The 26,178-nt window shown below is 36.0% G+C and overlaps 1 protein-coding gene and 1 long non-coding RNA gene across 2 annotated transcripts; one reads left to right on the top strand and one right to left on the bottom strand.

Moving 5' to 3' along the window:
* Positions 1 to 6,573: 6,573 nt before the first annotated feature.
* LOC123555616 (uncharacterized) lies at positions 6,574 to 7,599 on the bottom strand. Its single transcript, XR_006687345.2, has 3 exons — positions 7,358 to 7,599; positions 7,055 to 7,151; positions 6,574 to 6,674 (listed from the first exon to the last, which is right to left on the bottom strand). It is a non-coding gene; the product is annotated as an uncharacterized LOC123555616 (long non-coding RNA).
* An 850-nt stretch (positions 7,600 to 8,449) lies between these two features.
* On the top strand, positions 8,450 to 21,288 carry LOC123554890 (patched domain-containing protein 3-like). Its single transcript, XM_045345306.2, has 9 exons — positions 8,450 to 8,636; positions 11,070 to 11,260; positions 11,798 to 12,027; positions 12,580 to 12,736; positions 13,525 to 13,637; positions 13,953 to 14,134; positions 14,504 to 14,652; positions 16,685 to 16,885; positions 17,239 to 21,288. Exons 1-9 carry the CDS (start codon positions 8,632 to 8,634, stop codon positions 18,717 to 18,719), a joined length of 2,709 nt encoding a protein of 902 aa, XP_045201241.2. The 5' UTR covers positions 8,450 to 8,631; the 3' UTR covers positions 18,720 to 21,288.
* The last annotated feature ends 4,890 nt before the right edge of the window (positions 21,289 to 26,178 follow it).

The raw sequence follows: 26,178 nt of genomic DNA, 5'->3' as shown, positions 1-26,178 counted from the left end.
CTTTGGTATCATTTGAAAGTGTATTGTCTGCTGAAAAGGAAAATATAAATTACATGACTAAAATATGTTATAGAATATTTATTTTTTTCTTTATAGTTTTCGATGATACCTTAACAGAAAAACATGAATGTAGTGATTCGTGCATATTATTATGGTCATCTTATTTACTAATTCTTGTTCAGCAGACAAAACTCTTTCAAATGATATAAAATATGGGGTCACCAGGCATTGAAATGTAACCTATTTGTGGATCGGATACCTTAATCCCAAACAGAGGACATTACGTAAAATTTATAAATAAAGACAAACATAATGGTATAATCTCATTTCTAATATGCTTGTATCTGTTAAAACACGCTTACGCTAAAATGAGGTCACGTGAACGGCGATGACGTCAATGTTTTTGTTGCGACAAAGAATAAGCGCTATTATATTTTATATTCTGTTGTAGATAAAGGGCTTATTAGAATCGAAATAATGTATAGCAAGATCATGCTTCACTTAAATAAACACAAAATCGGTTATACGTCACAAGAATAATTTAGTCGGGCTACGCCCTCGTGAAATTATTCTGCGGACGCATAACCTCTTTTTCGTGTATTAATAACGTTAAAAGCACGTTTTTTCTACATTTCTTAATTAAACATGGAGATAGAAGAGTCACAGGACGCACTTGTTAAAATTTCTAGAGAATCATTTCTGAATGGTCCGTTCTTTCGATTTTTAATCTGATGCGACATTTTTAAAAATATTTATTTTTCCTTTCGTCCTTTCGTTTTTATATAATATTTAGAAAATAGTAGAACATAAGATGTTATTTCATTTCTAGTACGTCAATACATAATTCAGGTCGCAATTTAAACTATACGGTCCATGTGATTTTTTCGGCAACTGCAAAATATACGTTTAGGACTTTGTACTAATATTTCAATATAACAAAAATTACAAAAGCAAGACCAAATTAACTAACATTTAAAATGGAATTTGTTTGTTGTCAGAGGCTCAGATCATATCATGTTACTCAACAAGTTCAGTGCTGGAATTACACTCATTTGATATCCTGTATTGAACATTTGAAATGTTGACATTGAAGCGATTATATAAATGTAATTTTAGATTTCAGAGCATTATGAAGCTGTCTTCGCAAGTACTGTTTCTTGTGGCGTGCATGGCCATGTATCTTTACATACCGAAAACTGAGGCAGGTGTCGTTGGCGATTGTTATGACGACTGGTCTCGCTGTTCAAGATGGAGCCTGTTTCTTTCTGGTATTGGCTGGCAGACGTGTCACCAGAGGTGCTACTGCAAAGGTTACATGACAGGTTCCTGCGTTCTCGTGCCCGCCAAATGCCCTCTCACCGACAAGCGATACATGTGTGACTGCTCATCAACCCGACACTCAAATCCTAAACCACGGTGGTGTGGATTCTGATTGACGCGCGGCATGAAAAGATATTTTCTCCACCAATTCAATAAAACTGTAGTAATTCTTTCATAATAATAAAAAAAATATTGTTGAAAGTAAAAGAAAATAAAGACATTAATAAACATTGCATGTATTATTAAAGCCAATGTTATTAAACTCAGTAGACATCAAATAAAATACCTTGCCGCTCTTCTTACTTCATTCTTGTTATTGTTCTTATGAATTGTTACTATGTTAACCCTTATCCTGATAAGTTTCTAAAATGAACTTGTCCACCATTCAATTTGGACAGTACCATTAACTGTTAAAAGGGGTGTTCACCAAAAAGATACCGACTGAATGGCGAACAGTGCAGATCTTGATCAGGCTGCACGAATATGCATGATCACACTGGTCTCAAAGGCAGAATCAATCGTCTCCAGCATGATACGAGTTAATTCGCAATGAATATACATTGTATATAAAAGTATAACGGACCATATACACTGATGAGATATGAAAAAGCAACAACCCTATGCCTGAATATTTTTTACTACAAAAAGCACCACCTCGAAATGTTCAACATATACACATCTCGATACTCTATACCCATTGACCAAATTAAATCATCATAACAGATTGTAAAATTAACACAATGGGTATAGAGTATCGAGATGTGTATGTGTTGAACATTTCAAGGTGATGCTTTTTGTAGTAAAAATATACATTGTATTCAGGCATACCTTATCACATTATTGTTAATCACGGCCCTATAGGTTAACCCCCGTCCGCCTGCCTGTGTGTCTGTCTGTTTGTCCGTCCGTCTGTCAACAAAATGCTCCTCCAATTTTTTAAAAACTATTGCACCCACAAGCACCCTGCGGCTGGAAATACAGCCGTCGTGTTTACGACCTGTGGTGATTTGACCGTTATTTCTCATGTTTGAAATAATTTACTAATTTACTTTTGACAGTGATAACGCTTGCACACGCCGGGAATCTGTCCTTGCGGATTTAGTTATTTTCATTGCTAAGACTGGTTCAATCCACTTCCGTTGGTTTAAAAATGGCGGGAGTTCTACGTAGTCTTTGTTTTAATACCATTGGCAAATTCAGAATATTTTAAAGAAACATTTAAATCGAAAGTTGTGTGTTATTTGGTAAGTATAAATGTATGAGAAATAACGGTCAAATCACGGCGGGTAGTCAACACGACGGCTGTATGTCCAGCCGCAGCTAGGGTACCTGTGATTAACTTACATTGATACTTCACACACACACACATAGAGATCAATATGTAGTAAACGCACGTATACTATTTTTTCGGATGGGATTCAAGATGGCCTACTGACAGCAATTTTGGATAAAAATGTGTTCCTGTGATTTCTTGAAAACTATTGCACCTACCTCTTCAACTTCACACGCACATAGAGGGCAGTATCTTGTTAATGTTCGTGTAATTCTTATCTGGATCAGATACAAGATGTCCGAGTGTAAAGCACTTTTCCACTAACAAGCATACACTTCGGGCCCATATATCCACTTATGTGGTACTCATATTAAATACTCAACCATATGTAGTAAACGCACGTATACTATTTTTTCGGATGGGATTCAAGATGGCCTACTGACAGCAATTTTGGATAAAAATGTGTTCCTGTGATTTCTTGAAAACCATTGCACCTACCTCTTCAACTTCACACGCACAAAGAGGGCAGTATCTTGTTAATGTTCGTGTAATTCTTATCTGGATCAGATACAAGATGTCCGAGTGTAAAGCACTTTTCCACTAACAAGCATACACTTCGGGCCCATATATCCACTTATGTGGTACTCATGTTAAATATTCAACCAGTAGGGGACATTTGCCCCCTTCCCACTGTGAGGCTGCTCGTTACTCCCCTACTGGTTGAAAAGCAGTTTCGGGACTATAGGAATGCGCTTTTTCGCCCGCCCGTCATTCTGTCATTCCGTCCATCTGTCCGTCCGAAATTTCGTGTCCGTTCCATTAGTCTGTCATCCATGAAGGGATTTTAATATTAATTGGCACAAATGTTTCCCATGATGAGACCACGTATCATGCGCAAAACCCGGACCCATAGCTCAAAGGTCAAGGTCACAATTGGAGGTCAAAGTTTAACAGCGCTTTTTTCCTGTCCTGTCTGTAACTCTGCCATCCAAGAAGGGATTTTGATATTACTTGGCACATATATACTTCATAATGAGACGATGTGTTAGGCACAAGTATCAGACCCCTAGGTCAAAGGTTAAAATCACACTTGGCAGTCAAATGTTTACATGGCATGAACAGGGACATACTTTATAATGAGACGATTTGTCATGCACAAGTTTCAGACCACTAGGTCAAAGGTTAAAGCCACACTTGGCAATCAAATGTTAACATGGCATGAAAAGGGTCTGTTTCGTGTTTCGTCCACAGCTCTGTCATTCATTGAAGGATTTAATAACACTTGGCACAAATGTTTCCCATGATAAGACAACGTGCCATGTGCAAATTCTGGACACCTGGCTCAAACGTCAATGTAACAATTGGGGGTCAATGGTCAACAGGGCTTTTTTCCTGTCCGGTCCATAACTTTGCTATCTATGAAAGGATTTTAATATTACTTGGCACAAATGTTCTCCATGATAAGACGACGTGTTATGCGCAAATCCTGTACCCCTAGCTTAAAAGTTAAGGTCACAATTGCAGGTCAAATGTCAATAGCGTTTTTTTTTTATGTCCGGTCCAGTTCTCTGTCATCCATCAAGGGATAACAATATTATTTTTCGTAAATATTCCCCATTTAATAATATATAATAATATAAAAATAGACCCTGTTTTACCTTTAAGTGTCACATTAAAGAGAAAGGGAAAAGAATAAGACCGGCGTTAACTACATATTGCCGATGTTTGTGTGTACAGTTGGAGAGAGGTAGATGTAGTAGTATTCAAGTAATTGCACGGACACACATATAAACAGACCGAACAAACAGACCGCATGGTGACTCCTATATACCACCCTCCTTCAAACTTCGTTTGCGGGTTATAATTATGAATAAATACTAAAGAAGCATAGGAAAAGCCGATATTTTATAAATAAGTCAATTACAAACAGGCATACAGTCTCTTTTACGAAAGTCGCAAACATTTGTACAGTACTCAAGCAAACATGTATACAGTCACGAAATCACACCGAATCTTCTTTCATTGACGGTTATAAACAAACTGGAGATTTTAGCAATGAATGTATTTTATATTACCAAACTAGTATTTTTTCTTTATCCATGAAACAGTGGGATTTACATGTACATCATTCTTCAAGCAAGAAAATATGTACTTTTGACGCCGACAATGTACAATTTCTGGACAAAATCAGTCATCAATCGAGTTTTTTTTGTTATAATTTTACCCGTAACCAGACTAACAAATTATATACAGAAACAAACCATTTTCAGCTTCCAATAAAATTTAAATATGCATACCATCAAAGCATATCAGTCACGTTAAAATGGTGTTTTTCAGCTTTTATCTTTCAGTTTGTTGTTTTGATCGGTCGCAACAAGAAGAGGGGGAATACAGTGAATACAGTCGTTTATAGGGTATGGATTTGATTAGTAAAAAACTGTTTCCGTTCATAAAATACTCATATTGTTTTAATATTTACACGAAGTCACGCAGTAGAAAACTGATGTGAAACAAAATGAGTTTAGTTATGCTTAATATTCCTTACTCATTCAGTATCAACGCTAATATCAGATATTCAGTATTTTATAAATACCGCTATCTATTCTAACAGATAATTGCATGAAGAAATTGCAGTGCCTGTCTATTGGTCATTTTATCTATAACTCTGTCAAAGATTTCCAAGTTCGTGCAGCCTGCACCATGTTTCATTGTTACATATATACCAAATTTGTAGTCAATATTACGGTATGGTCTACACGCAAAATATGACGGACAGATTTGACCTTCTTGTAACCTTGACCATTAACCTGTCTACCTACCTACCTGGTTCATGCGCTCGAATACCAAGGCATAAGAAACAAACTGTAGGCTGACTAGAGTGGAGTAGTTAATGTGTGTATGGGGTGGAGGGTGGTGGTGGGGTTGACAAAGAGAGATAGAGAGAAAGAGAGAGAGAGACAGACAGATGTGGAAATTTGCATCCGTCAAATCTCCTCACTACCCACTTAAATTTAAAGTCAATAACTTGAATTGTTGTGAAGTTGTGCTCTGGACATAATGTTCAAAAGATAGATTTGACATTTGGACTACTGTGACCTTGATCTTTGACCTACCGATCGAGATCATGCGTTTGGCACATTGTCACATCACCTTCTATCTATATGCCAACATTTTGGCAAATATGTTAAATGCTTTTGACACAAAACATGGCAGGCTGATTTGACCTTACCGTGACGTTGACCTTCGACATACCAATCTGATGCATGCGCTCTGCACATTATCTCACCTATGCTAATATTGTAGTCAATAACTTATTTAGTTGTATTGTACCTCGACTTGTGACCTCGACTTGTGCTTTTAGACGCACAAGCTATTGAAGACCCAAAGCGTAGTTCTGTGTAGGTTGCGTTGTTTTAATGTGGTTCTTCCTATTCGACTTTTATCCTTGTTTTGTAAACATCTCCAGATCAGAACATAACAAAGAACCTGGTTAAACCTAAATATAAGCAATATACTTTTCTTTGAATAAACCAGGAAGAGCTCCACTAGTCACTGTTACTTACCAAATATCTAACTTGACCAAGGTCAGGGCCTTATTATGACTTTCAGAGAAAAGGTTTTTTTTACAAGTTATCCTTATAAGTCCACATAGAACAGGTGACTAGGTTTCTAAGAAGACTTTTGAAGTCTTCCCTTTGGTTTTACATAGATCCACACTCACCTAAGAAAAGATTAATAATATATTAATCACGCTGACAATGCACGAGGCAGACTAAAGTGATGTCCTTCAACGTCAAATGACAGTAGCACATATAATTGCAGAAAAAAAAACAACAAAAAAAAAAAACAAAAAAAAACAACATGTTTTTCGTTTATTTCAATTTGTTCCTCTCAAACACAAAGTAATGAATATTTATACAGTTGTTTTCTATCACGGATGTGATGCCTGTCTAGCAGGGTCACAAGACTGAACTCAGTGGTAGTTTACTAAATGTTTATTTACTTTTTTGTCCATCATACAATTACACAAACAATACATCATTCCCATGGATATGGAATATACTGGAAGAGAGTGTTGAGTCTGAAAAACACATGTAAGTATCATAACTAAATGAATGATATCAAAGGATATCATGTTGATATCATACAGACAAAAGATATCAATATTTATAACATCTAACACTATTAAACATATCTGTAATAGACCCATTAATTAATTTCTTAATCACATAGAACATCATGTTTATTACAAATAAATACATTACAAGATATCCTTTAAAACATATAAAATACATAGTTCTCAATGATAAACAATACTCAGCCTAGTGGTCAATATATCTGGCAGAACCTAAACATATCACATATTAATAAAACCATAACTTATTTACATCCTAATCATATTTCATATTTACGTATATGTATAACATGTAGATAATCAATACAAAGCATAACATGACATACCTTATGTGTAACACAAGTACCCCTCTGTTTCCTACATTCTACTGACATCTGATATCACACAAACACTGTTCTCTGTGCAGTAACTGTATTAACTGTGCTGTAAAGTTAAGATCCAAATATTCATGCAAGGTGTTAAAAGAATGCAGCGGCAGTTCGTAGATCAGCCATTACAAAAACAAGCGCTAATTCAAGAATGACAGAAGAACGCGCACCGGATGAATAAAACCGCTATTCAAGAAACAGCACTTAAACAAATCAATCTAGGCAAAGCAATAATAAACTGCAAACCAAAGAAATAAATACATGAATCCAAACAATCCAAACAATCCTTAAACTGTTAAACAACCATGTAAAACGTATGACACCTCCCAAAAGTACATGTGACCAGCTGTCATTAATATGTTCTGCACAGAACTACTAGTCATGTGACCACACATTTCAACCAATGCGACAATATGATTGGCTTAGTAACCAAGTAAACAAGTCTAAAAATAACTATGCATGAAAAAATCATGGAAATGCTGAACACATTTCAATTACATTAAAGACCCCTGTCTGATTTGTCAGCTGAACATGTTTAAAGACACTATACAGATTAAAAACAACATATCAATTATATATCAAAATAATGGCACTGCTACACCTGTAGGTAGACTTGTTGAAGCATCAAAGTCATAACACAAGACAACTGTCTTTCGGATCTCTAGCGAAACTGACCATAGCCTAGGTTATTAATGCAAACGGTCAGAAAAATGCAATTTTCGTTTTTCGTAAGATGCTGTTCATCCACAGTTTGTTGCTGGACTATTTAAAATGTTCATTTATGATTAAAAAATCATTGGAAAAACAACAGTATGCTAAAAAAGGAACATTTTTGAAAGGGCTTGGTACGGTTTACATTTTTAAAAAATGGCAATTCGTGCATATTGTTAAAAATAAAATGGCAAAAAAATATCATCCTTTTAAATGATTAAGCTTTAAACAATATTGTGATTTTTTTTAATTGCCCCTTCTATACGCCGATATTGAAACAAAATTATCCCTTTTATACGTCATTTTGACGTTATGTCAAAGGCTATTAAACCTTTATTGTATATGGAACGAGGAAGTGTCCGTACGGAACGCTTTTAAAAAATGATATTATGCAGATGAACATGATATTGTTCAATAAATTCAGTAAACATTCCATTGATCACATTATTAAACACGATATGATTAACGTAAGATCAGAAATAATTTAGCTATTTAAAGAAGATAATGAATTGTAAATACAAAAAAAAAACCTCAAGCCATTCATTATTGCAGTGCAAAATCAATTTGTGGGATCAATACGGCTCACGTGTATTAATATAATTAAGGTTATTTGATACTTGTAAAGAAAGGCGTGCGTAACAGGCATGATATTATTTTTTATTTCATTAAGTGCGTTGTGCATCTACTATTTTCGCCTAATTTAGCCATACAAAATGTTATATTGTAAAGCAAGCAGATTTACGTGTTAGGAGCAACTCGATTACATTTTTTCGGACAAAATTTAGCAGACGCTTATTATTACGTAAGGATCTTTACGTGTGTAGATGATGTAAGTATGAAACATTTCTATTTTAAAATGCTTGAAATTCTACAGGAAAAAAACACACTTATCAGAACAGCAAAGAAACGCTTTATTTTAAATAATTATTATTCAATTTTTCAAAAATTTAAAATTAGCTATGTTCAAATTTATGACTGGGACTGGATGGATATGCCTCACGGAATTTAATCAATCTGATACTCTTGGAGCCAAAAATAAACACCGGCTTCAGATCACATGTTTTTTTTTTCAGATGCATGTACACTGATTGGTTTTCTTGATCCAAAAGACCCAAAAAACTAACGACACTGAATTCAAATATGTTTTGTAATCGCTACAAGGTGCTTAAAAAGACATTTTTAAAATAAAAGATCACTACAGAAGTAAAAACTATCAGTCTTAGTTTGACTGAGTTTTATTCATAAGAAGTAATGAAATGTGCGATACCCTCAACCCTCGTCTTTGTCAGGGATGAAATTTACAATTTACGGAAATACTCTTGGTCTTTGATCGTAACTAAAACCAAAGGAAGTATCTAGCCGTCCCCTAACTATATGCCTAGCCTGTTCTCTAAGAAGTTTTAGGTATCCGGTAATCAATTTGTTAATATATAACGGATTATACTACAGAATTAACCTATTCGATAAAAAAAAAAAACAACACATTTTCTTTGCTTAAGATTATATTATTCGAAACTTTTTAAGATTTCTCTCAGCAGATGTCGGTTAATTCAGCCGCTCAAATAAACTGATCCACACATATTCAACAGAAGGGTCATAGTGGCCCTAAGTCGCTCCCCTGACAATGACTGTTTGGCGTTGAATATACTTGAATATACTAGTATGGCATACTGAATCATGAGTGGTAACGGCTGTGTTTAAAATAAACTAATAGTCCCTAAAAGGGATCAAGTGTCACCATTTGAAAATATTTGAGATAGGATCTTTCAACAATGCTACAGACCAAGATTGATGAAGATACATCGAGCAGTTCATGAGAAAAACTGTATTTCTTTTTTGCTCTCACAGCCCGTAAAAGGGCAACTAGAGAGGACCTGATAGCAGTAGGGGCCAATCGCACCCTTTAAACAAACTTTGGAGAGGAATTTACACATGCTACAAACCAAGTTTGATGAAGATCCATCAAGCGGTTCATGAGAAGAATGTTGTGTAAAGTTTTTTTCTAGCTCTAGCAGCCCATTAAAGGGGCCAGTACCTTAAAAGGACCTTAAAATTATGCTATAGACTAAATTTGATGAAGATCCGTGAAGCCGTTCATGAGAAGAAGTCGTGTAAAGGGATTCCTAATTTAAGCATCCGTGGCAGGCGCCTCAGTATCGGGAGAGGGCCTTAGAATGACGCTATGTCCCAAGATTAATGAAAGGTATCTCAAATTTTAGCTTGAAGGGACTGAATGGCTCCATTTGAACAGAACTTGGAGAGGACCTTATAATTATGCTACAGACAAAGTTTGATGTAGTTCCATCAAGCGGTTCATGAGATGAATTCCTTAACATTCCTTGTTAAGATATCATTTTCGGCAGTTACGAAGAAAAAAACATAAAATGTACCTTTTAATTCCGGGTTTTCTCGATGATATTTTATATTGACCGAAGTAAAGAAATTAAACTCAAAGTCAAGCAAAATACCTGAAAGAAACAAATATTACACATGTATTACCTTTCGATATGTAGTGAACAAATATTTTATTTACCTTTTAATATGTCGTCTTCAAAGAATAAATAATCAATTTATTAAGTGGACGTGTATATCTCTCACGATTCACATTTGTTTGCCGAAATGGCATACTAGGGAAAAGGGTTTCTTGCACCATGTATTCTTTAATAAGAAAAGTTTATTATCTAGAACTTCATTGTTTTAACACTTATTGAGACAGTATTTACTTTAGGTGATGAAATCGAAACACTATTTCAAGTAAGACAAGATCTGTCAACCTCCATCCCCTCCCACTACTGGAAAAATAAGGAGCAATTGCTTGTAAATTATCTGTTATTTCCAAAATGGATTTAGGTCTGAATGGTATTATTGCCAGTAACAATTATTTCAAAGTCCTATTGCACAAGAACAAAACAATATCTCAAATTCCAAGATGCATGTTAATACCGCAATAATATGTGACAATTTCAGATGTGTGCTATATAAAATGTATCTGTTTTATTGTAGAAATATCCAAAAACATACCAAGCAAGTACAAATTCCTCACTTTATAATTTTGTTGACGATGTGCAATGATATCCCAGAATAATAAATAAAGTAAATCACTTTTGATTTTTAAATGCAAATGAAGCCTCTCGGGACAAACTGAAATATGGGTGAAAACTATCGACTTTTAAAAATGTCAAGCACGCCTACCCACTCGTTGGAAGGGGCCGGAAATCAGGGACATTCCTTTTTAATTATTTTTTACTCTTTATATTTTCAGGAAGAACTTAAATACATGCTACGAATTTGTGGAAAGTAAGATTGGAGCGGGATTTGCAAGATATGGACGTTTTGTTTCCCACCATGCTTGGAAAATTATAATGGCAACAGTCATTGTGAACGGAGCGCTTGGAATAGGAATGATAAAGCTCCAGAGTGATATTGAAATCGGAAACGTATATCTTCCTTTTGGTAAGAGTACTCGCTTCATGAGCTTTTTACACAGAAATCAGAATTATAATGTTTGTTAAACTTATTAAATTGGTTCGTAATATTGCAGAAATATTACTTATATTTCTCGCCTTTTCCAAGTATTCATGATACATTTCATTGTCTCTTATGCTATTGTGGTGGGAGGGGCGTGCGGGAGGGAGTGGGGCAATCAGCTTAACCTACCAGATTTTGGGACAACCAGAAATAATTATTTCCCCATAGTGACAGTAGACATCACATCCGTATCAGTACATCTAATTGCTCTCCAAAAGCTGGCCTTTATCCTTTATCTACTGTTAGCAACAAGATTGCTGTAAAAAATTAATTCTTTGGGTCAACATTTGGGGATGAGGCAGACCATATGCTACCCACCTCCTCTCAAAACTGGGGTCGGGGGCGCCATCTCACCCTGCCCCTCCTCTCATGCTCCTACGCCTATAACATAACACATACTACTAACAAGCACTTCGATCAATGTTTGATGATAAATGTTAGTAATTTTTATATCATTCACAGGAACAGAGTCACGGGATGATCTCGCACGGGTAGATGACATTTTTTCTGATCTTAGCGGCTCTAATTTCAACCCACTTACAGTGTCAATTGTGGACGGTCTATATGCAAGGGTCATTGTTAGAGCTACATCAGGAAATCTTCTCGACAAGACAGTGTTAGAAGAAATTAAAACGATGTCGAACTTCATTCAAAACATCGAAACCAAGAACGACAATGGATCGACAATAAAGGTGATGTTGGTGTGATTGATTCGATGTCATACGGAGCGGCAGTTCCTATGACGATCTTCCAAAGTTGCTATATAATCTCAGGTCAGACCCGTAAGCATCTACGTAAAGTCTAGGTAATGTTTCGCTGCAGATCAGTTTGTTGTTCTAAGGCGGTTTTTACGCCGAATTGTCCTGAACTGAAACGGCGAGATATCATTTTTTTGTAATTTAGATCCGTTTATCTGCAAGCTCATCAAGAAGACTGTTTAAACTCATGTGTGTTTGTAGGCATATTCATAGTCTCCATCGGTAGCCCAAATGAACGACAACTCAAGAAGACTGTTTGCAATATTTTAGTGGGAGGATTGTGCAAGATACAGTCGACGCTCCAGTTTCACTGGTTCTTAAACTTGCCTGGTGTAAAGCACCCATGCATGCAACTCAAAATTTTAGTAATTTCAGTTAGAGGAGCGGGGTCTAGAACTAAAGACCCCTAATTTCGTAGGTAGATAGGGTAACATTGGACCACTTCGTCCGTTCTTGTTCAAACCATGTATGTATTTTATACTTCAGTTTTCTGACGTATGTGCTAGATCTCATTCCCGCTGTGCTGTGGAGGGGAACATTTTCTGGGATGAAGAATTTTTCAAAGCGATAGACAATAACAATGTCACTTATCCTGTGTTTGTCTCTTCGTCAGCTGGCGGTCAAGATTATTCTTCAGTTGTAGGCTAGTATCATGTATACAACGCATTATGAAAACTTGGAACAGCTGTATCCAGTGCCATTTGTACATTCACAAAATATTCGCTTTTAATCTTTACTTATTGTCAGTTGTTACTAGTCAGGTCCATTATGTTGCTTGTTTTGGTTTTGACTTCTTGGTCCCATGTGTTACTAGGAATAGGTTCATGTGTTACTAGGAAGTTAAATGAAAGGGTTAGTAAGGTTATTCCATAGTCCCTTGTGTTAGTAACGAGACACTTTTCACTGAATTCTACTGTTTTAATGCTGGTATCTAATTGTGAGTTAATAATGCATCATGAAAGTACACTGCTATAATGGGTGAAACCAATAAACCTGTATTGTTATCCCATTCTTAAGCAAATTATTTTAAAATTTTAAAATCAAAAGCACAATACATGTACCAAGGGTCATCTTCAAATACCAAAACCACTTTGAACGGGAAAACCTAACTAAATAGATAAAGGGAGATAATTGTAATTCAAAAATATACCTACCCTTAAAATCAAGACTGAAGGAGAAATCGGTAAAGAAATTTTGTTGTAGAATGTAAGCTGTCGCCAGATCCTCAAAGACATTTGCAGACCTTTGCAGCCAAAACCATTGGCTCTTAGATGTCTTCAATACTTAATGAGTTTTAAGCTCATAATAAAGTACATGTAATACTAAAAAACTAAAGTTGACAAAAACAAACATGTTTTATCTATATTACTGGCACCAAAAGAAAATTTTATATATGTTTGATTAATTTCTTAATTGTATTATGATATGTAGGAAAGGTGACACTTGACAGTACCGGGAAATATTTGACAAGTATGGAATTTCTTCGCCTTGGCTTCAACATACGGACGGACGAGGATAAATACAAGGTCATGGCCGAAAAATGGGTATGATCTTCTTCCACTTTCAATGTGAGATCTAGTTCTTACAAGACGGGGCAACAAAGCAAGCAGTCTATCGATATTTTGGTGTTTATTGATAAAGCGTATGAAAAATTGCCATAAACTGGACATAAATGACCAAAGAAATTTAACACTTTCCTTTAAATTCGTTGTTATATGTTTCGTGTTATACGCTTTTATGTGCATGTGTAGTTGTCGGGATTTCAATTTCCTCTCATTACGTGCTTATTGCAAAACATTAATAAAAAATACAAGATCCATTATAACTTCGTTTATCTTTACTTAAATTATCATTTGTAGGTAGCAGAATTTCTAATACGTCTGCAGTCATACACGGGCAGTGACAAGTTTGAGTTCGCGTATCGTCATCATAATTCCCTGAACGAGGAACTCGACGAGAATGTGTCAGGAGATATAGCACTGTTCGCCGCCACAATCGCCATGATGATAACATACGCTTGTGTCGCCACATTATCTTCAAGGTATTATGGAAAATCACAAACGTGGAACCAAAATTAGCAATATTACTTTACACATCACCCTATCCATATGATATTAAAATGAATGTTGGCTCTAATTTAAGTCAGCTTCGTTTCGGAGATAAAGGTGATTGCAAGTAAGCTCTTCGAAACAAAACTTCATTATTGCAGCTGTTTGTTTAACATATCGGACATTATACCAACGTGCTCTTGGCTCTGTAAAATTCTGATAAAATCCTATCGTCTGAAAGCATATAAGCAGCATCTGAAAAATTTAGATTTATTTTTCTACATACTGCTACACTGTAGCAGTTAAATGAAATGCATGTCAATTTAACGCATTTATGAAGATATACCCTCTATACCGTATAGAATAACGGACCAAGTTGGACAACGCATGTGGCTAGGTTTCGGTGGGATTTTGGCAGCAGGGCTCGCAATCGTGTCTAGTTTTGGTATCTGCGCTACTTGTGGTGTCGATTTCGTCAGTATAGTTGGCATCGTACCTTTCCTCATAATTGGTATGTCTATTTTTTCACTTCTATTTGCACACTAATGTGGAAGGACCGCCGACAGACAGTGAAAAGGCTTCTATATTATCACATTATCTAAAACTTAAGAAAATCTTTGTAAGTTTAATCAATTGCCCTTTCGACTTTTACCGGTGCATTTTCATGAGACTTTTCGTTCAGAAAAGACTAGACTAGACAGATGACGAATTTAGCTACTCAGCTAATATTCGATGGTCGACGGTTCTACCCGGGTGTCAGAAAAAAAGCTCGTAGGTCTTTTTCCACCATGAAAACTGGGAATTCGCCCACTGTATCAGTGTCGCTTAAACCCAAGCGACAAAAAGCAAACAAAGACATTGTAACTTTTTCTTATAACACAATTTTAGCATAAATGTAAGAATAATACTCGTATTTAAGGATAAGAATTATCAACACTAGTTCAAAAAATGAAATCTAAGGTTACCATCCACATCAATCTCATCTACAGCGTAAACACCACGTACAATCGTTACTTTGGGAAACCGGATCGAACGGTTGATTTTTCTGTTATTAAGAAATGACCATCAAGGAAGGCATATAGCGAAAGATGTGCTCCGAACATTATGGAATACTCTGTGTCTTACGGTGACTCTTCGTTTTTCAATAAATATAAGCTCTTTTGTCAATTACTTTAAAAAATCATGCGAATATAACAGGTAAACAATGCAGAAAATAAATATTATTTCCAGTACGTTCAAGAAACTGGCAAAACTGCTATATTACCACTTCCATGGTACCACAAATACATTTGTGACATAAATGATGAATTGAATTTGTCGGAAGACCGATATAAAGTGATTCATGACCGAACTGATCGGAAACGCATGCGACTGCAAAATGCCAGGAGACATATATGTATTCACTTAATTATCAAAACAGTTCAGATTTATCTACTTTCAGTCTGAAAAAGGAGCATTTACACACCAGTCTAAAACATTTAAAACCGTCAGAGAGATTTTACCCTCTGAGTATTACAAGACACATAATGGCGGACCAGTTCTTACTTAAGAAATCTTTAGAGGTATGCATGCGTTTTTAAATTTCATTGCGGTTTTTTTTTGACATTTTGGTAGAAACGCATCAGAACTCCATTTTAGTCTGAAAGGTTGTTCCAAGTCACAGCATTTTACTTCTTATCTCAGAAAAACTCTCTCGAAAATACATGACCCTTACCTTTCTCGACATTTTATGCCAGTTTTAATTGTTTGCAGTTATAATCTGAAATGGGGCAAACAAACTGTTGGCATTTCTTATACTTAATATAGAAAATGTAGAAAATAAGATTCAGTACATGCAAGACCTTTTTTATGTCTAAACATTCTGACGTGAGTGCGACCGAATTCCTGCCTTAACGATAGTATAACAAGGTCCTCAGAAGAAGTATCCATTCTGAATGTTAAATATAAAAACAATACTTTCGTTTGACTAGGACGTTATTGGACAAGTTATCGCTGTTTCGATGATAATTGATAAGTATTCCCTTGAACGTTGTGACAATGAACCGAGAATTCGTTGTATTTTGCAGCGCTGAACATGCTCTGCTTACGATCGTTTGGTTATGAATTGCCTTATATCAGTCTTCCAAGAACATTAATTCATCATTTGTAGCACAAACATGTTACATGAATGTATCCGTGATATCATGGCATTGGTAATATTGTATGTTTTGTAGATTACGTACTGGAAATAATGTTTTTTCTGACACACGGAATTGTTAACCTGCTATGTTCGCATGATATTCTGAAATACTTACCATAAGAGCTTAGATTTACTGGAAAACAAATAGAAACGAGTATTCTACAATGTATTGATCACATCTTGTGCTATATGCCGTCTTTGGCAATAATTTTGAAATACCACAAAAAGGCTTTCCTACCCAAAATCACCAAAACCGCTCAATTTGTTACGAATTCATACGCTACTTATCCGGTTTCTCAAAGTAACGATTGAACGCGGTGGTAAAAAGGAAAAAAAACTATTTCATATGACAGCTATGTTTTAGGTATTGGTATTGACGACATGTTCATACTGCTGTCCGGTTTATCAGAAGCACAGACAAAACAGTCGGTGGAAGACAAGATTGCGGAAACATTACGTATTTCCGGTGTAGGGATAACAATAACTTCCGTTACAGACTTCATTGCTTTTATGGTCGGTTCGGGATCAAGCTTCATCGCCGTCAGAAATTTCTGTATTTATACAGGTACTAGTCAGTAACTAATTTTAGCATGACTGTTGCTTATTGACATGAACAATGCACAAATAAATGAATTCATATAACATCTATCAGCCGCATTTTGGCTACATCTGACAAAAAATTGAAAGGAATTGAAACAAAAGTCTTGAAAAATATTCTTTATCGTATTTTCACACAATTTCCTAGCATCAAGTGCTTTCGGCAGTCAAAGGTCCGTTGGCTCAGTTCACATCAAATGACAATTAGTATAATTCATAACATTGTGCAATACTTGTTATCAAATAATTTTTTTACTGATCCGTTTCGTGCCAAACTTTCGTTAGTGTTTTGATGTTAACTCTAGATTTAATATTTCACAGGCGTTGCCGTCGTTTTCTGCTACATCAACAACGTAACTTTATTCGCCGCATGCATTGCTATAAACGAACGCCGTGTTAGGGACAACCGTCACTACATGACCTGCAGACGCATTCAAACAAAAGAGGTCTTAAAAATTGAAAACAAATCAAAAAAATACATTTTGTGTTGCGGAGGCCGCCCACCCAGAAACAGAGAAGAGGCCGAGAGTTTTGTGGACAAACTTCCACGTTGGTTAATTCCAAAGATTGTTTTGAAGCTTCCTTTCAAAATTATGATAATCATTCTGTTTCTCGGATATTTAGCAGCTGCGATTTACGGATGTGTTAATCTGAAACAGGGCTTACTGTTCACCCAGTTAGTGAGCGATGATTCGTATTTTTTCAAGTATTCCGAATGGGAGCAAAACTACTTCAAGCGAAATGACGCCGTGACTTTTGTCATCCCGAGCACGCGCACGTATTCTAAACCGGAAACACAATCAATGATAGATGAACTGATCTCAAGTGTTCAGTCAAATAACTACTTCGACGATGATTTTGAAGTAAATTGGTTAAAGACGTACATGAATTCCGAATACATCAATGGCTCATCAGAGTCAGAATTCATTTTTGGTCTCCAAAAATTTCTAAGTGACCCGCGATATTCCATATTTGTAAACGACGTTAAAATTGATTCTATAAATAATCATATTACATCTTCACGAGTATATGTTCTGACGGTTGATTTAGAAGATAGCCAAGAAGAAGGCAAAATGATGCTAGAGTCTCGAGAATTAGCGAGCGCTGCAACAATTGGCTGTTTTGCCTTTGCGCCGTCTTTTGTTGTGTATGAACAATACGTTCGTATATTAGGCCAAACTCTTCAATCTGTGGGCATAGCTTTAGTGTCTGTGTTTATAATCACGTGTATCTTTATGCCACATCCGGTGATGATCATTTTTGTCACAGTGGTTGTTACAATGATTATGACTGGTGTGTTTGGATTTATGTATTATATAGATGTCGCTTTGAGTGCAATCACGATGATTAACATAATTATGAGTATTGGTTTCTCAGTTGATTTCACCGCACACATATGCCATGGCTACATGATTTCGAATGGTGCTACACGTGATATAAGGGTCAAACAGGCCATAGATAAAACTGGGGCACCGATATTTCATGGCGCTGTTTCATCTCTCCTTGGTATATTAGTTCTTGTCGCGGCAAAATCATATATTTTTAGAACATTTGCAGCTGTAATGTCTTTTGTTTTGCTTTTCGGAATTGCGCATGCGTTACTGCTGCTTCCGGTCATATTGTCATGGATAGGACCAGGTAGAATTAATTCTGGGGATGAAGGAACAATTCCGGAAGATAAACTCGAAAACGAAACAGTGAATGCTAATAATGATATGATTAACTTTAAAAAGTATGCCACAGTGTATAAACTCTACATTTCTGGTTCAGATGGTGAATATTCATGGCATAAAATCAAATAAATGAATTAAGTATTCCTACGCAATATATATACGGAATGATTTTTTTCTTGTGAAAAAAATGTACATACCACTACTTGGCTTTAATATATCTATTACCGACAATATTAGAACGAAAGGCAAGTCACATAAAATGGACTAATAACTGACTGTTTTCGCATTAGCACAGTGAAGTTTTAAATATAATTGTGTGTTTGTAGTCTTGTATCTCAACAAAATGTTCCTGGAAAAACAATATGAGCGGCTAATGAGAGTTAAGAAGTTAGAAGTAGTCCAGTGAGTAAATTTTAACATTTAATCGATATATACACACACACACACACACACTATATATATATATATACACTTAAAGATGTATGTCAGGTTCAGACCTTTTCAAGTGTATTGAGGAAAAAGATATGGTTGTTTTTATGTTTATTGGCGGCTAACATCAGCAAATATACAACACAGACGGATGTTATTTTACAACTATACAATAGTGTTCGGCAGCAAGATGAATATGTAGACTTATGTTCAAGGAACGATGTGACCATATAATCAAAGCCTTGAAATGTCTGATGGTTGCGGGTTTTTTGGTAGATTTATTTTCTGTTTAAATGCCAGTCTATGAATATACATGAATGAGAAGCAAATACAAATTTTATGTGCCTCATATCTAAGATGAACTCTGCCTGATCTAGCTTGTGATGTAACCATGGGCTGGAATACCTTATCATTGATAGTTCTTATATAATCTAAATGGTCAGTGTGAGATTAAGAACTGCTTGTTCATTGATAATTTATCCGCACTGTTCATGAATGGGACTATTTTGTGTAGCACATGAACATCCTTTGGATGCGATTCGGAATAAAATAAAGATGCTATGATTGTCAGAAATACACTTTAACTTTGGTAGCGGGATAAACCCGCAACCAAAAATCTTTCAGAGGCAATGCCATGAAAGAATGCAAAATCAAAATTATTATGTCAGTACGTCCGATAGTGGCTTGCAATTGCAGCAAAGCAAGATGTAATTTCTGCTTTTGTCAGTATTGTCCCATACAAATAATTTTTACGCCACATGTATTGGATTCTCTGGCATCATTGATATTATTAGAATAAAAGTACATTCACTCAAAGGCCGAATAATATTTATATATTCAGGGTTGAATTTAACAGGTATTTTAGAGTTAAAATTCAAAATGCCATGAATTCGAAGAGAGTATTCAAAATACTTGAAATACATTCTACCAGTATCATAATAATCTTAACATGTTATCTTTATCTTTATAATTATAATTTTTAGCACAAACCTTTTACAACGGTAGTAATTATTTTTAAGCGTTCCTTGACAAAAATTTACAGAACATTCAACATATGCCGTACCACAAGCTGCAAGCATCTAGACAACAAATTCTAAGTGGGAGGTCAGATATAAAAACAATATGGAACATTAATATTTTATTTTTGTATTTTCTTGACAATTTCATTCAAAGACTGGCCATGTATTTGTTACTGTTACGCCTCACATGCGGGTGTACCCAGCCCGTCTTTTTCCTTCCAGAAGGGCAAGCTTTATAAAAAGGGAAGAGCAATTTAATAGTTGATGTTAAATTTGTAATGAAAGAATAGCGTTCCTAAATGCATGCTTGTCTGGTTGTAATAATGATCTGAGGTCGAACTTGTGTATGTTGCTGTTTCACTCAATTTGTCAAGGTGTAATTGGTCAATCTAGTCCATCTGTTTCCCACAGAAAGGCCTCCAGAAAAGCATGTTAGATTTAAAAGAATAATATTGGATATCAATTGTTGTTTTAGTTTTACTAAGACAGCTATATTTGGTGTTTAATACAATAGCCAATGACGTCAGAGTAACAATACTGTAAACACACGTATTTTCGCGGGGTCAAAATTTCGCGAATTTTATATATTGAGTATGTTCTCTAGGTTCTATATTTGCGGAATTGTAAAAAAGTAAATTTGCTTCTTTCGGCTTTTAGTGAAAAGTTAGCTTCAGACTGTCTACCTTAAAGATCGATCGCTATAAATTGTATGGATGTGCAGTATAAGTCAAGTCGAAACGCTCCTCCTTAACACGTAACTATGTGTACAAGAAATTTGTTCATATCAATGCAATTCGTAACGTCATTGGGAAGCCAGCAATAGTTAACGGTAAAATGGACGGAATCTGTTATGAAAGTTATAACGCAAATATTACAAAACGAGATCTTAAATTAAATCAGAAACGTTCTTAAACAGTTCGGAACCATTTTTGTTTCATACATAGAAAAATGATGAACAGGTTATCTTATTTATATCTTTTTCATGACTTAAACTGTTGTTAAGCCTTGAACTTTGAGTTATTATTAGATATTTTGTGTGTGTCACTTGTTTTACTATTAAGGACCTTTCTAGAATTTTAAAAGTCCCTTCTGCAGCCTTTGGAGACCTTTCAAATGATTTATAGATAACATCTGGACAACTGAAATTAACGAATAAGTTGGTGGACCAAACAGAAAATCATTTTATATAGTTATAGCACATTAAAACGTTTGATGATATTTGTATTTTGTGAAACTGTTTATACATGAAACTGAAATGTAACGCTATGTAACTGAGATCTATATATCGCGTTATCAAATGAATCTATATTTTTTGTTGTAGATTAGGTTGATTATAGTTACACAGAAAATGCAAAACAAATTTATTTTTGAAATAGCTCTATCTTTTCACGTATGTTATCAGGATTAACTCTTCCGTTTGATTTCCGTTGATAAAGAAATGTGGTGACGCTGAATAATGTTCCATGTATCTATGATCGGCTGAAGAGGAGAAAGGTATTCTTAAAGTAAGCTATCAATTTCGGAGATAGAGGAATCGGAGTCTCAAATCAAAGTGCTGATAGTGCAGTACTGATAGAATGTGATTTATGATAGTACACGTATGAAAAGTATCCATTCCAAACATGACACGAGCACTTTGATAGTTAGAAACCAAATACATATAGGATTTGATTCAGCTGATCATATCAATATGATACTGCGATTTGGTGATATATACAGTTATGTTTACAACCCCCCTGTAAAGTAAAAATATGTTAGAATAAGTAAAGGCATGCAGCCGATAGATATTCGTAGTAATTTACTGCGCCATTAGTACATATTCAAAGTATGTCGAACTACCTTTTACTGGGCATTATTAGTCCCCTACTGGTTGAAAACCAGTTTCGGGGACTATAGGAATGCACTTTTCCGTCATTCCGTCTGTCCGTCCGTCCGTCTGTCCGTCCGTCCGTCCGTCCGCAATTTCGTGTCCGGTCCATAACTCTGCCATCCATGAAGGGATTTTAATATTACTTGGCACAAATGTTCCCCATGATGAGACGACGTGTCATGCGCAAAACCCGGACCTCTAGCTCAAAGGTCAAGGTCACAATTGGAGGTCAAAGGTCAAGAGGGCTTTTTTCCTGTCCGGTCCACAACTCTCCCATCCTTGAAGGGATTTTAGTATTACTTAGCACAAATGTTCCCCATGATGAGATGATGTGTCATGCGCAAATCCCGGACCCCTAGCTCAAAGGTCAAGGTCACAATTGGAGGTCAAAGGTCAACAGGGCTTTTTTCCTGTCCGGTCCATAACTCGCCCATCCATGAAGAGATTTTAATATTACTTGGCACAAATGTTCCCCATGAGGAGACGACGTGTCATGCGCAAAACCTGGACCCCTAGCTTAAAGGTCAAGGTCACAATTGGAGGTCAAAGGTCAACAAGGCTTTTTTCCTGTCCGGTCCATAACTTTCCCATCTATGAAGGGATTTTAATATTACTTGGCACAAATGTACCTCATAATAAGATGATGTGTCATGCACAACTTTCAGACCCCTAGCTCAAAGGTCAAGGTCACACTTAGCAGTCAAATGTTAACATAGCATGAACAGGGTCTGTTTCGTGTCCGGTCCATAACTCTGACATTCATTAAGGAATTTTAATATCACTTAGCACAAGTGTTCCCCATGATGAGACGACGTGTCATGCGCAAATACCAGACCCCTAGCTCAAAGGTCAAGGGTCACAATTGGGGGTCAAAGGTCAACAGAGTTTTTTTCCCTGCCCCGTCCATAACTCTGCCATCCATGAAGGATTTTAATATTACTTGGCACAAATGTTCCCCATGATGAGACAACATGTCATGCGCAAAGCCCAGACCCTTAGCTCAAAGGTCAAGGTCACAATTGGAGGTCAAAGGTCAATAAGGTTTTTGCCCTGTCCGATCCAGAACTCTGTCATCCATCAAGGGATTACAGTATTACTTGGCATAAATGTTTCCCATGATGAGACGACGTGTCATGCGCAACACCCAATACCCTAGCTTAAATGTCAAGGTCACACTTTGAGATCAAAGGTCAAGAGGATTTTTTCCTGTCCGGTCTATAACTTTGTCATGCAAAGCAGGATTTAGATATCAGTTGGCACAAATATTCCCCTGGATGAGACAACATGTCATGCGCAAGAACCAGGTCCCTAGGTCTAAGGTCAAATTCAAGAATGACTTTGTACGGGACATTTCTTCTTCATGCATGGAGGGATTTTGATGTAACTTGGACCAAATGTTCACCACCATGAGGCACCCTTGTTTTTAGAATTACGTCCCTTTGTTGTTACTATAAATAGATTTTATTGTAACTTTTTTATTACTGGCGGTAGAGAAAAATCGAGACCACTTTTCTGTGGTACAGCATGCATGTTACATCCAATTTTTAGGTGTATTTTGACATATCTCTACCTGGTAAAGAGTTTCTTGTTGACTTGTATTATATAGATTTTTTTTTTTTTTTTTTTTTTTTTAAGATTAATTTCCCTTTGTTGTTACTATAAATAACTTACATGATAACATTTTTATAATCAGCCAATAAATTTTAATCCAAGTGTTTTGTTATAACATATTGTATATATAGTACAATATTGTTTATACATCATTGACAGATATCAGTTCATTATGTTATACTGCAGTAGAGAAAATTAGGTGCCTTCCAGTAGGGGACTTTGTATTGCATGGCAATACTTCATTCACTTGTTACTTGTAAGTTTGTGATGAAGTCCACGGCTGCCTTCAAGGTAATGATAGAGTAGGCCAAATTTTTGTTCAGTAACGATAAAGACGTCAGAGATGGTAACTTCTGCATTGAACTACATTGTGCAACGGATAGATACGAAATAGTTGTGAGACAGTCTATTCCTGATTAAATTCTGCGCGGTTATATAGAGAAGGTGATTTTGATAAATTACCTTCCAGTAAACAAGAAAATAGCATATTCGAAGATGAATCCAATGATATCATATAGATATTGCATTCCGGAGGCTGATATGAAAAATGGTCACCTAGAGATATATAAATATCGACCAATGGGTCATTTTTCATATCACCATCTCAGAAATGCACCATTTATTTCATCATACCGAAAACATATTAAAAGGTCTAAACATCGACTGGCAAATCATCAAAATTAAGATTACAAAATAAATAAACAAACAAAAAGAAGGAGATATATATTAAAAGGATCATTACAATAGTAGCTAGATTTGGGATTTTGTATTGGGTTCTCGTGGATTTTACAAGGACGGGTCACACTCGGCGCGTGCGCGCCTCGTAAGATCCGATCTTTCAAAATCCACTCGAGCCAGCTTCCAAGATCGAGCTACTGTATTATTAATCCCTTTATATCTCAAAATGTTCAAAATGGCAATAAGAGAATTTTAAAACATGGTGATGATAAAGCAAATGTTAACAATAATGAAAATGTATAATGACACGTAGGCAGTCACTAGTAGGCCAATTTTCACTATTCCGAATTATGTCTCGGACTTGACAATCTGCATTCGTTAACAAATAATAACTGGAATTGTGGTCCGCATGGAAGTCCGTAGACTGGTTACCGGGTTGAAATGGATTTTCTCACCAAAGCTAAACATTTTTATCCCGCTACCCAGACCGTTAAATATAATTGAGCCGTGCCATGAGAAAACCAACATAGCGGGTTTGCGGCCAGCATGGATCCAGACCAGCCTGCGCATCCGCGCAGTCTGGTCAAGATCCATGCTGTTCGCTAACAGGTTCTCTAATTGCAATAGGCAATGAAAGCGAACAACATGGATCCTGACCAAACTGCGCGGATGCGCAGGCTGGTCTGGATCCATGCTGGTCGCAAACCCACTATGTTGGTTTTCTCATGGCACGGCTCATATATTGACTGAGTATACGTGTATGAATTCTTACAATCAGGCAGAATAAACAAGAGCTGTCACAGGAGACAATCGCGCTCTACTATTTCGATGCGTGATAGCGAAACTGGGCGCATCTGAGGAAGTTAGAGCTGTCACTGGAGTGTTTAATGACTCCAATGGTGGTCGAAGATATTGCACAATAGTTTGAGTCTGTGTCAACATATTAAATGATAAGAGAGATAAAGATAAAGATAAAGTGTATCAAAACACTATAAAAGTATAATTCTAGGCAAAAAGAGGACATAATTCATAAAATATTGGTGCAAGAGTTATGCTCTTTTGTGTCATATGACTAGATGATGATGTGGAACAACTACTTCAAGTTTGAATCAAATCAATTTAGTAATAACTGAGATATTGCGAAAGTACATCAAAATTAATCTTAAATTGTCAGTAAAAGGGGGCATAATTCATGAGAAATTGATGCCAATGTTAGGCACCTTGTGTCATATTATGTGGTCGATAATGTGGAACAACTATTTTAAGTCTGAATCAAATTAATTTAGTTATAGAGTGAAAGTGCATCAAAATTTAAGTAAAAGGGAGATCATTCAAGCAGTATTGGTGCAAGAGTTATGGCCCTTGTATCATTTGACGCGAGTGATGATGTTGAACAGCTATTTCAAAGTTAAATCAAATGTATTCAGTAATAACTGAGATAGAGTGAAAGTGCTTCGAAATTTCAACCCGAAATTCTAAGTAAAAGGGGGATAATTCATTAGATATTTGTACCAGAGTTATGCATTTTGTGCCATATGATGTGGGAGATGATGTGGAACAACTACTTTCAGTATGAATCAAATCCATTTAGAAATAACTGAGATAGAGTGAAAGTGCAACAAAACTTAAACCTGAAATTCTAAGTAAAAAGGGGGTGGGGGATAGTTCATGAAATATTGGTGTGGGAGTTGTGACCCTTGTGCCATATAATGTGGATGATGATGATGAATAACTATTTTAAGTTTGAAATAAATCCATGAAGTAAATACAGAGATAAAGAGAAAGTGCATCAAAATTTCAACCAAGGTGCGGAAGAACGCAGACGTCGACGCCGACGACGTTCCGAGTAGGATAGGTTTCCATACTTTGTATAGTCGAGCTAAACAAACTGTGAAAACCCTTAATAAACACAGAACGAAACTAGACAACATAATACCACACGATTTAGTCTGTTCATGAAAGATGATGAAATTAAGAAATA

The sequence above is a fragment of the Mercenaria mercenaria genome, chromosome 7 (assembly GCF_021730395.1).
Source record: "Mercenaria mercenaria strain notata chromosome 7, MADL_Memer_1, whole genome shotgun sequence".
Classification (NCBI taxonomy): Eukaryota; Metazoa; Mollusca; class Bivalvia; order Venerida; family Veneridae; genus Mercenaria; species Mercenaria mercenaria.
Note: the sequence above shows the minus strand (reverse complement) of the source record. Positions and strands in the feature narration are given on the sequence as shown.

Excerpts from the sequence above, each read along its gene's own strand:
- LOC123554890 (XM_045345306.2), top strand. Across the intron at positions 12,737-13,524 it reads AGATTATTCTTCAGTTGTAG|GAAAGGTGACACTTGACAGT; the intron begins GCTAGTATCATG and ends TATGATATGTAG. Across the intron at positions 16,886-17,238 it reads AAATTTCTGTATTTATACAG|GCGTTGCCGTCGTTTTCTGC; the intron begins GTACTAGTCAGT and ends AATATTTCACAG.